We start from the raw sequence: 12947 nt of genomic DNA, 5'->3' as shown, positions 1-12947 counted from the left end.
GGTTGCCTCCCAACTAGCGCTTCTTTATAGTCATTAGCTTGACTATATCACCTCATTATCAAGGAGGTTTAGTTAACGAATAATCCACCATTTCAGGCCTTGGTGGATCATTAAATGGTGACTTTATAGCAAAAGTCACATGATCTAATAATGTGAGAAATGAAAGTGACTTACATATCCCAAGTATTTCATAGATATTACCTTGAATATGCACCACTTGAGAATTCACCAAAGGAAATGCCATGAGAGTATCTTGGGCAGGAATACGTTTAAAACCTGTACTTTTTATACACTCCTCAAGAGGGGTGAAAAATGAGTCATTAAAGCTCACCTCTTGAGATTCAAAATTAGCTCCAAAGATATTATTATGTGAAATGGACATTTCCTCATTGAAACACAAGTTAGAATTATCATTTTGATCAAAATGCAACCCATTTTCACATACAACATTCCCATCATTCATGCTAGGATCTTTTTGCAAATTATTAGAGGAAATAACTTCACACAATGCATTCAATTGCTCATGTATTCTACCAAGGTGAGAAGCTAATTCATCTATTCTTTCCTCAATCCTATCAAAACGGTCAGAAGTTGCATTTGCTAACTTTTCTATTGCTGAATCAAATTGATTAGAAAAATTTTCTACAGCCAAGATGCATTAAAATCATTAGCTAATAGTTCACTTTCTAATTCCCAAGGTAGAGGTGCATTAGCTAACTTCTCTATTGCCAACTCCCAAGATAGTTTTGATTCATATTGGACACTTTCAGGTTGGTAATCATAAAAATATGGGTTAATCACATTTTTTCCCCCTAAAGAATATCCAATTTCTCAGTTTACCCCCTAACCTTTAATTTTGCTCACTTAACCCCCTTTAGGACAAAATTGCCCTTGCATTATTTTGATTTTTCATTTACCTTGTTTTCCTTTCTTTTATTTTTTTTCTCTTTCTTCTTTATTTAATTCTTCCTCTTTCCCACAAAAATCTTCACCTTAATGATTGAAATTAAAAAAGAGGAATTGCAGAGATCTATCTTCTCCTTAAATGATTAAAAAAATATTCAAATTACTTTCCTAAAATACAATTTTTTTAGCCTTTCAATTCTTTTAATTTTGAATTTTCCTCTTTCCTTTCTAGTTTCTCATTTTATTCCCAAGAAAATATCTTAAGATGAAATTGTGATTTGATTAATAATCATCAATTGAAATTTGTGACACGTGACATCACACAAAAAATCAAAATTAGTTTTTGATGCTTTTTAAACCTTCACCCAGAAATATGCAATTACAAACTCAAAACAAAAATTTTCGTTGAAATGGAATTTCTATTGGGAAGGATGAAAGAGAAAAGAAAGAGAAAAAGAAATAAAAGAAAGGAAAACAATTTCATCTTATGATATTTTATTGAGAATAAAATGAGAAACTAGAAAGGAAAGAAGAAAACCTAAAATTAAAAGAATTGAAAGACTAAAAAAATTGTATTTTAGGAAAGTGATTTGAATATTTTTTTAATCATTTAAGGAAAAGATAGATATCTGCAATTCCTCTTTTTTAATTTCAATCATTAAGGTGAAGATTTTTGTGGGAAAGAGAAAGAATTAAATAAAGAAGAAAGAAAAAAAGAAATAAAAGGAAGGAAAACAAGGTAAATGAAAAGTCAAAATAATGCAAGGGTAATTTTGTCCTAAAGGGGGTTAAGTGAGCAAAATTAAAGGTTAGGGGGTAAATTGAGAAATGGGGTATTCTTTAAGGGGATAAAATGTGATTAACCCTAAAAATATTGATAATCACTATAAGTACATTGATTATCCCAACCATAAGCAGGAGAATTGCTCCAATTAGCACTATATCGATCAAAACAGGGATTGTAATACTCTAATTCATCATAATAATCCACATTTTGTGCTTGCATACATGTATTAGTAGCATGATAACTTCCACACAAGTCACAAATCACATGATAAGAATTAAAAGTATTGACATTCCTCCCTTACTCAATTTCATGCATAATTGTGTCCATTTAAACTTGTAACATCATAACATCAAATTTAGTCTTTAAGCACTTCAAACCATCTTCAAAAGACATACATTCAGTAAATTCTTGGTTACCTCTATTGAAGGAGTCTTGCACTTGGTAACCATCCATTGCCAATCTTCCATTTCTCAAGTATTGTCCTCCAAATTGACCTACCCTCCTCATTACCTAAAATTGCTTTTTAGACAACTTAAGAGCAAAATTAGTAAGAAAAATATGTGATAAAATACATACACACATAAAACACTAAAATAACAGAAAATAACATTCACACTATAACTAATAAAATGTCTAAACTAATAAAGTTATTCTTCACACCGATATTGCCAAATCTTCCCCAGCAATGGCGCCAAAAACTTGATGGTCGTAGGGTATACATATAACATTAATCTCATCCTAATCAAGTTTTACATTTATAAACTCCTCAATACCCCACACTCGATTTATCGCAAGTATACGAATCGTGAGCGAGTATATGGTATTAAGGGTCGATCCCACAAGGAAGATTACAATTACCGGCACTACTAAAGGTTCTCTATTATTTAGACTATCAATGAATTATAACAAGTAAAACCTACTGAACTTATGCAAGAAAATAACAAATGAAAGCTCCTTAGGTTGTGGTATCTCTAACTACTCATACAAGTGCTATATTTGGATCATTGAATACTACTATTTAGGCTAGTTATGGTGTAATTTCCTCATGCATATGAAACCTACTTTCGTAGTGAATCAATTATACTCATAACTAATCCATACCTATTCTCATGGTTATGAAATTAGTTACAAGTTCATTTCTTCAGTAAAATTACATGAAATGAATCACTTAAAACCACATAGGTACACCTCTACTTTCGTGAGTGTACTTCCTATGTTTAACACTTATTGAACCAGTGTTAAATCTCAATTTTCATTGCAGAAACAACACCTTAGATAATCACAATCAATGGTACCAGATTAATCATGATTTAAAGAGCTAAAGTGCTAAATAACTTGCTCAAAACATAGCAATCAAATAGCCAAATAATAAACACTAACAATCATAGGAAGTTCAACCAAACCCAAGGCATAAACTTTAAAGATACATAATGAATACAAAATCCAGAACTTGCATATTAACTATACTTAAGAATCTGATACAAAAGATAAAGAGTTAGAGAAGAGATAACCCGTGTCACTTGAGCTTCAACTCCTCCTTCTTCATCTCCATCTTCATCCTAATCTAGCCAATATACAAGAGTGGATGAATTATACTACTCTACACTAAGCTAACCTAATACTCAGAAGATGCAAGAGCTACATTTCTGCACTCTCCAAGTTCCCCTGTATGTCTCTCTAGTCTCCCTTCAATCTTACAAGTTTTGGCTATTTCAAGACAAAGGTAGTCAAGAAAATCAGGCTTACACCTCCCTTTTACAGTTGGTAACGCTTCTTACATGTCTAGCATTACATGTGACTTAGTGGAGGTGAAATTGAGTTTTTCGTATAAAGAGCAGCGTTCTCTGACCACAATCCGGCCAGAAATCCGGCCAAGTTCCGGCCGGATTGCTACAGTGACATTTTGGTGCACTTTTGTTCAATTTCCAGCTCTGCTCCGATTTTGCTTCAACTTCAACTGAACTTTTCTTGATGATAAAAGCTGATTTTGCTATTGACCAAATCATAAAACTTGTAACTCTTTGAGTTATCTTTCCAATGCATCAAGAATCACCTCATTTGGATCTGTGTAGGCTAAGAAATGACTAAAATACCCTTGACTGTTCACTGCCCTGTTTCAGTTTCGACCCATAGAAATTAGCTACTGTAATTCGGCTTTTTGACCTGGAAAACCTTCAAACTGGATTCAGATGTTTTCACCAAAGTTGTAGATCTATCTCTTATATTCAAATTGGTTTAAGAATCATCTCAATCCGATCATTGTAGCTCAAGTTATAGCCAAAATACGAAAATGTGTCAAAACCGTCAAAATGCACAAAATCCAAGTAAAAAGTGATAAAAACCTCATTTAATTACTTAAAAGTATTTTTCACCAATTATAGCCAAAATGATTCATTTTCTTCCAGTAATATAATCAAAGTGACTAAAAATAATATAAAATGTCATACAATTAAAACGTAAATTAGTCACTTATCAGCCGTCACGATTTGAAGCCTTTTTCTTTTTAGTTTTCTGGTCGTTGGTCCAACACTCTCCACTGCTTAATACACAATTCGAGAGTCACAATCCAACTAATTAAACTCAACTTGGCATTGGTACAAAGTCGGGCGATAGCAATGCAAAATTCTGGCAGTAACTTGGACGTTTTACGTCTTTGAAAGATATTAAAAACCAATTGTAAATATGTTTACAACTACCCAACTTGTGGTTAGAAATTCAGTGGGGGTAATGGTGCTAATCTCTTTTTCCTCTTAGCCTGATTGTCTTAGGCAATCTTTGATTTATATACATCACGTTGACATCTAAGTCGAAAATTATCTTGCAAAGGCTCTTTACATTTTTTGATGGCTCAAATACATTCGTTTTTATTGAGAATTTTGATCAAAAATTTGAAATTCATCTAAATCACTCCAATTGTTTAAGAGTCATTTAGGTTTGTATTTTATCAATTATCTAAATATATTTTAAAACTATAATAATGGGTGATTTACAAATTTAAATATCTCTTAAGTAGTCTAAATAATTAGAGGAATTTGAGAGAATTTCAGATATTTTGTCAAATCTCTCATGCCAAACGCAACCAAAGAGCATTTGAGGAAATATAGAAGGATCAAAGAATGAGAATTTTTTTAAAGTGTTTCATGGAAAGGAATTTTCAAAAGTTAGTACAAAATCGAGAAGTCACAATCCAAAAACTTTAGCTCAACTTAGACATTTCTACAAAGTCTAGGCTCGCAACCTTGTTTGGATTGAGATTTTTTGTAGAAAAATGTTTATGTTTTTCGTAAATACTTTTCTTAATCATTTTTTATCTCACATAAATCAAATCGCTGCAGTACATTTTTCTACAAAAAAACTCCAGAACATAGCTATTCAAACAACTCAACTATGACATTTTCGTTTGTAAACGAAATTAAAAACTTATTATGTTGGCCAAAAGTGATGCAAACACGAAGAACCAGTTCCCTTCCAAATCCAAAAAGATTTTGGGTGATTTAATCTTCACAAGCTGATCATGCTTAACAAGCCTTAATTGACTCCAATCTGTCCAAGTCGCATTGGTTACTTTGCTTCAGCTTATTGAGTCAAATGAAGAGTAGTTTCATTAGTAATTTTTCGTAGCTATTGAAGTCGTTTGTTTAGGGTTGTTAAGCAAGGGTTTATTTGTCATTTATCTTGCTATTTTAGTTGTTAATTTCCAGCTTAATAATTCAGCCAGCATTGTTTTTGTTTAGCCGAAATTCTAGTTATTAGTTTTAGGGTTTAGTCAAGTCCAAATAGCATTACGGTTTGAGTCATTGTAAGGCTATAAATAGCCTAGTCTTTCAACATTTATTGAATAATCAGAATTTGTAGAAATTATGTGAGTTATCACTTTTTCTTTTGTCCAAAAGAACCTTTCTTGAATACTTGAGAATGTCTTGAGAGTATTCAATCCAACTTATCAATCAAGTATATACCTTGCTTGTGGCGTTCTTCTACCTTGTAACTTTGGTTCGTTAATTCGATTAGTTACAGGTTGAGATTATATCAACATGTTTGTGACTTCTAGAATTAATTAGAGTCAAGTTTTCCACTGCCAAACCGTTGGTATTAATCGTCTAGGTCTGGGGCTTGTGAAATACAGGTTTCATCTTCGACGAGGTTCGTATCATCTGGCATCAGAGTTGGTTGACAATACCAGGTTATATCCCTTTTTTTCTATTGTGTTTGAGTCAGCTTTTTCTTGTTTTTCAATTCAGATTCTTATGTCAAAAAAAAAATTGAGTCGATAGCATTTCTTGCTATACCTTGCTGTCGCATTTTTTGCTTGTTGTTCGTGTGTTTTCTTGGCTACCCGAATTCTCATTCTTGTTTGCATCATGATTTTTGATCGTGTTGGTGTCTTGTGGTCTTGTTTCGTGAGTCTTGAAATTGTTTTAGAGTAAAAAAAAAAAAAACCGGTCGTTAGTTTTGGTGGCTGTTTTACTAGTTTTGGTGAATTCGTGGCTGACCTTGTTGTTCTTGGGAAAAACGTTTGAAAACTCTTGAATTCTGGACAAAATCTTGAATTTCTTGAGTTCTTGGACTAAATTCCAGCAATAAACCTTGAATTTCTTGGGTTCTTGAAAATCTTGAAACCAACTTTCTAAATCTTGAAACCAACTTTCTAATTCTTGAACCCTAGTTCATCTTCTTGAAAGTTGAGAACTTGCGGTTGTTGAAAGTTTTTGTGGCTATTGCATTTCAAATGATCAGCTTGAAAAAAAAAAAGGAAATCTGATCCGTGTAAAAAAAGAAAAAAAAAGAAAGAAAAAAAAAGAAAAGAAAACAGATCAAGAAATCAAGAAGTAGCTGCAAATAGGAAACCAAATTGGAATTGGAGTGTTACCAATTCTGGTCACGTAACTTCTTGACCAATCTGGTTTATGTTTAGCCATCCAACACACACTTAGGAAAGCTATTGAAAACCACATCTTGCTTTCCAAGAGTGAACTCAAGCTTCCCAAAACAAATTTCCAGACCTCGTCGGCCAAGCAACACATACGAGTAGTGTAAATTTCTAGGATCCAAAATTTCTGCTTAAATCCGTGTCATGTCCAGCCATATAAATCTATGTTTTGAGTCCCTTATTTCCAGTTTATATCCAGATTTAACTAGTTCAAGTAAGCAAAATCAGTCTTGGTTATCAATTCGTTGTTAGTTTCCTAATAGGGTCTAGTGTCAAGTCTCTACTTTCCAAAGTCGTTAGGTGTTTTTCCAGCAAATAATTCTGGGAATTTTCAGCGTGTTTTAGAGTCCTTTTTGAGTCATTATAGTCCTTCATAATACCTCAAATTTCCAGCTTTCGAACGCCACATTCTTGCTGATTTCTTGGTGAAAGTTTGATTGAATCTCATAGAGAAATTCTGATTTCTTCAAGAGCGGTAATCAAATGACTTGAGAAGTGATTGGCGAGATCATTAGAGTGTTTAAACACTTGAGCGATACACGAGTGCGAGTGCATACATGTGAGGGTATGTTGTGAGGAAACTTTCCTTTGTTTCTTTGCTAACCTTTTTGCAGGTTAAGGATGTCCACCAATGGAAGTTTACACCATCGATCCTACACTTATGTTGGAATCCATATTAGGGGACCTTGAACGGAGGTTAGACAAATCAGTCCAACTTATGCATAAAAAACTTGATAGAATTGAGAACAAATCTCTCAAGAAATATGCCAATACACCTTCCAAGTCTAAGCATGCCAATACACCATCCATGGATGAAATATGCGGTAGTATATGGGATATTTACCAACGGTTGCCTCAAGAAAAACAAAAGAAAAGGCAAGTTGAAAGAATCAAGTTTGAGGAAATTGTAATAGAAGCTGCAAAGTGGGAAGATGAAGTTGTTAGTGAGAAGCGTGAGGTAAAAGTTGAGGAATCACATGAGGAAAGATCCATGAGTGCTTCGACCATAGTGGTAAAATCTGAAGGAATTGAGCTAGAAAAAGAGATGAAAAATTCTGATGAGATGAGAGTTAAATCAAGTGAGCTAATTTTGAGTGAGAATGTAAGAGCTTATTGTTTTCCTAACCAACTTACCTTTGCTGTGTTTAGTGTTTTTTCTTTCGTGCAGATTAAGCAAAGTCAAGTGAAGTTAGTCATGTAATGTCCCATTCCAAAGTCACATGTACAATTCACTAGTTTCCATGGAGTTTGTCTTCTAAGAGATAAATCTATTTGGTATCACTTCATGGAACAATTTCAATTCAAATCTATCCGCACCATGGAGAATTAATTCAAACTCATCATGAAGGGGGAATTCCAGATCTTGATTCTCGTTTACTACCTATGGTTCATTCATCATCTTTACCTTCTTTTGAGTATAATTTCTGTCCTAACACCTATATTTCTTATGCAGATTTTGAAGGAAAATGTAAAGAGCCAGCAATGAATTCTCAAGTTGAATCGATTGGTGGAAGGAATAATGAAGTGTCAAAGGGAGTTTTTGCATTTAACTCTTGTTCTATACCTTCTTACCACTTAACTATTGATGTTCCATTGCTTATTATCCAATTTCTGGTTCAAATCAAGTTGAGATTTATTTTGTTTTTGTAGGTTGTAAAGCTATCCAAAATTTTCTAGCTTTGAATAAAGAGTTGCAACCTGATTTCATCCTTGTTCCAGCTGCATGTTGTGATTTTTCATGTGTACTCACACATCCAAAAGCTGGTCACCACGAGTTCATTTTACCAACTTCAACTTGTGCAAGTTCATGTGATTCGTATGGAGTGGAATTTAGTCGATTGCTGCCTCGTATATTGGAAGATGTGAACATGTGTGTCAATCAAGATCCGAATGTTGTTCTTACCTCGTTGATTCATGCTTCTACGGATATGCAACAAGATTGGTTCATTATTCTATCTCCAGATGTGCAAGTTGTGCCAAACCAGCAACAACTAGTGATGAATTATACCACTTTGCACAATCAGATTCGGGATTTTTCTAGTTTCAGTCCAACTTTGACATTTCATGACAAAAGGCTAACTAGAGAGTTATGGAGTGCAACTTGGAATTCCTACAAGTTATACACAAGCTGGTTCTTATCTTGGCAAATGTCTTTGTTTGAAAGCAACCTGAGGCTGACCAAACGGAATATAGCCTGGCTCGTGATTCTTCATCTATTTCCAATGTTATTGTCCTCTAAGCGCACTGTCGATTTATGGACAAATCGCTTTCAAGAGGAGGGGAATGATGCAAACATGAAGAACTGGTTCCCTTCCAAATCCATAAAGATTTTGGGCTACTAAATCTTCACAAGCTAATCATGCTTAACAAGCTTTAATCGGCTCCAATCTGTACAAGTCACATTGGTTACTTTGCTTTAGCTTATTGAGTCAAATGAAGAGTAGTTTCATTAGTAATTTTTTGTAGCTATTGAAGTCATTTGTTTAGGGTTGTTAAGCAAGGATTTATTTGTTATTTATCTTGTTGTTTTAGTTGTTATTTTTAGCTTAATAATTCAACCAGTATTGTCTTTATTTAGCCGAAATTCTACTTATTAGTTTTAGGGTTTAGTCAAGTCCAAATAGCATTACAGTTTGATTCATTGTAAGACTATAAATAGCCTAGTCTTTCAACATTTATTGAATAATCAGAATTTTGTAGAAATTATGTGAGTTATCACTTTTTCTTTTGTCCAAAAGAACCTTTCTTGAATACTTGAGAATGTCTTGAGAGTATTCAATCGAACTTATCAATCAAATATATACCTCGGTTGTGGCGTTCTTCTACCTTGCAACTTTGGTTCGTTAATTCGATTAATTACGGGTTGGGATTATATCAACATGTTCGTGACTTCTAGAATTAATTAGAGTCAAGTTTTTTGCTGCCAAACCATTGGTGTTAATCGTCTAGGTCCCGAGCTTGTGAAATACGGGTTTCATTTTCGATGGGGTTCGTGTCAAAAAGTTTTGCAAACCACAAGCATATCGTATTTGAATCGGATACTTGTAACCTTTTATTTTATGAAAAATAAGATACCTGCAATAATAAGTATTCTCTTTCTTCTCTTTTCTAACTTCTTTATTTGGGTTTAAGCAACTTAAATTACGAACAGCATGTGAGACATATGGTTTACTTTACAAATTACCAAATAAAAAAATGAAGAAATAAGAATATTTTTTTTATACACCGTTAGTGAACGATTTTTTTTTTTTTTACACAAGAAAGGTTAGATCATATCACATAGTATCAATTCAAATTTAAAACTCAAATTATGCACATGAATCATTCGGTGACTTGCCCCGCCTAGTGAGAGGAGACGTCGTTCTGGATCGGTCGGGTATTCCAAGTTTGCACAGGGTTAGGGTGTAGATAGATAAGTTAGTGTTCAGGTTATTCTGATTTGGTTTCTCATGTATGACCTCTTCTTATTCTATCAAATAAAGCTTTTCTTTTGAAAAAAAAAAAACATGTATCCATAACTACTTTTATAAAAAAATCACCACACTGTTAATGCATAAAAAGTTAATCTAAGAAATAATAACTAGAATATTAGTCCCGTTAAAGCCTTAAAAATTAGAGCTCTTGAATTCAAATCCCTCTACCCTCTTCAACTTCTTAAATCCCATCCCCCCGCTTGGAAAAAAAAACCTGAATATTAGTCCGTGTCTTTCTATAATTACTTAAATTTGGGCTTTACAAAGTTCAAGGACAAAAAGATACTAAATTACGCATTCATGAAATTGTTAAGAAATAAATTGCGACTAATATTACGGATAAATTGTGAAAACAGGTAACCTCTAGAATGGTTTGTTGGCGGGTTCTATTGAAATGGAAATATGTAATACTTCGTACCTCTAAGTTTTTCTTATTGTCTTTGATAGTCCCCTTTAGACAAGGGAAAATAATTGTCATGAAATGGCGACAATGTTGCTATTTTTTTTTCCTTTTCTTTTTCTCGTTATTTAAAAAACAATAGATTAATGGTCATGTTGCTCATCTAAAATTACTATATCCATGTATGTGTACATGTTAATGTAGTCCACGATTATATCCATGTTTGTATGTTCATTATTTACCAAACTGTAAATAAAGGTAAAAATGATGCAATATTATCCTTTCTTTAAAGATGAAAGAGACCTTTATTAACTTTGTCTCTTTTGTCCCAATTTTGCTTGATTTTATATATCTAGGAAGAAAAAGACTTCTGTGGTCTCACTTATGGTATGTTCATTGACCTTCACATCTCTGAATATTCATTTACTGTATGCTACTATTTTGTACGAAAGTTGAAGTCCAAATGATTATGTCATTGGAAAGATAGACATATAAATTGCATCTTTTATGTTATAAAAATGCTAATATCTTACCCATCCCCTTTTAGGTCAAAGTTTCACTCTTTACTTAACAGTATACATGCTATGGGACTTTGTTATAGGGTTTGGTAATATGCATTACTATGCCTCATTTGTTAATAAAGTGATACCTATCGTTCAATTTTGACATGATATGAAATGTGTCATGCGCTAAGTCTACAGCATTTTGCTGCATTTTTCTATTTAATACTGTTGCTCTTATGTTATCTGAACTGTCACTGATGATTGGCTGAATAAATTGTTGATCACTTTATGGAGTCATAATGAACAGTATATACGCCTTGTTCTAGTTCGGTTTAGATTTTTATAAAATCTGATTATAGAAAATAATCAAAATCAGTGAAAACAGTTTTTTAATTGATAATGGATTTTAACTTTTTTTTTTAACTATTAAAACGTTGTAATGTAATTAGAATACATTACTTCATAAATTTAGTTATATGACTTGTAGTGTTAGATGCGCTTTTAGTGAAGATTCAAATTTGGTGTTTTTAGAATAATTTTTATGTTCTATAAAATGAAATATAAATTATTAACTAAATAGAGGAAAAAAAAACACACATTTCAAAAGTTCAAAACCATACATTATTCAATACAATAAGTGGATACTCAAGTATGTATCCAACCAACACACTTAAACACTTAATAAGTACTTTAATTGAAAGTTTCACTACATGAAAGTGCTTTCGATAAATCACTGCAACTTCAAACGAGCACTAAGTGAACCAAGATGTGCCTACTTTAGCCTGACGCTCCCCGAGGATGTGTTTGACATGATATCTGGAAATAGTGGAACAGAAAGGCTGGACTTAATGAGCTCAACAATGGAGTCATTTACTCGGAATGATCTCGTCAACACACCATCGGGAACACTAGGCGTGGAATTGAAGAGAGCATGAGCCATATATTGAGTTGCTGGTTGTTGACTGTTGTAGCCTGCATAAAGGAGAGCCCTTCCCTCCCCAACATTGTATACAAAGTGCACCAAAGCCTGAGGGATCACAACCAACATTTTAGGGGTCATAGTCTTATAGAACAAGATATTATCAGTGGTTATAAAGCCTGCAATGACTTTCCCCTTCATCAATAAAAGCATCTCAGTCGCCCGGGGGTGTGTGTGAGGGGCTGCAACTCCTCCTTTGAGAAGCTGTATTTGAATCATGGCTACTCCAAGAGTGTTTACCGCCGGGAAATAGTCAACATGTGCTCCGGAGGCTTTCATTCCATCGGCATCGAACTGTCTGGTATCGTTGATGAACCCTTCGTAGAAGAAATCGTCTGCAGTTACATTATCAGGGTTTTTGCAAGGATAGCCATTCAAATATATATCTGAACTTAAATCCGCGATGCAGTAATCTTGTAATGGAGATGGGTCAGCACCATAACAAGGCATTACTAGTGATAGAAGCACTATTATGAAGAACATGACAAGATAAAGGTAGGAAAAGGACTGGGCCATGTATAGAGCTTATATTTGTCTGTTATTCAGTTCTCTTAACTGATGCATGTACTATTGTACATTTGTACTTAGCCGGTTAGCCCGTACTATCTATTTATAAGATTGAAAATTTTAGACTAAAGCCGCCAGTCAAAATCTATCCATTGCTCGAACGTGCATGCATGCACGCACCAATAAATTTTGGTGCAAACTAACGGTCTTTCAAGGTAGGATTCCTGGTCATTGCCACAACGGTCTTCAAGGTACATTTCAATTTTCAACCTAACTAGGTAAGTACCACGTGCTTTTTACATGTGTACCGCTATTTGAGTAGGACCGGTAAAATTATGTAAATATACCAATAGTTACAACCACGATTCTGTTATCTAATCGGAGCTATTTCAGGGAGTTCTGAGAATATGGAGGATAGAGGTACCTTACCAGTTCTTGGGAAGGACCGGTAAAATTATGTAA

At 33.7% G+C, this 12947-nt stretch overlaps 1 protein-coding gene across 1 annotated transcript; it reads right to left on the bottom strand.

The window, feature by feature from the left end:
• Positions 1-11771: 11771 nt before the first annotated feature.
• Positions 11772-12428, bottom strand: LOC113769312 (germin-like protein 1-1). Its single transcript, XM_027313772.1, has one exon. The coding sequence runs from the start codon at positions 12426-12428 to the stop codon at positions 11772-11774; it is 657 nt and encodes a 218-aa protein (XP_027169573.1).
• Positions 12429-12947: the final 519 nt, after the last annotated feature.

Source organism: Coffea eugenioides, chromosome 4 (genome assembly GCF_003713205.1).
Source record: "Coffea eugenioides isolate CCC68of chromosome 4, Ceug_1.0, whole genome shotgun sequence".
Lineage (NCBI taxonomy): Eukaryota > Viridiplantae > Streptophyta > Magnoliopsida > Gentianales > Rubiaceae > Coffea > Coffea eugenioides.
Note: the sequence above shows the minus strand (reverse complement) of the source record. Positions and strands in the feature narration are given on the sequence as shown.

Bases quoted from the DNA above. Each gene is read 5' to 3' on its own strand.
- LOC113769312 (XM_027313772.1), bottom strand. From the start codon at position 12,428: ATGCCTTGTTATGGTGCTGACCCATCTCCATTACAAGATTACTGCATC.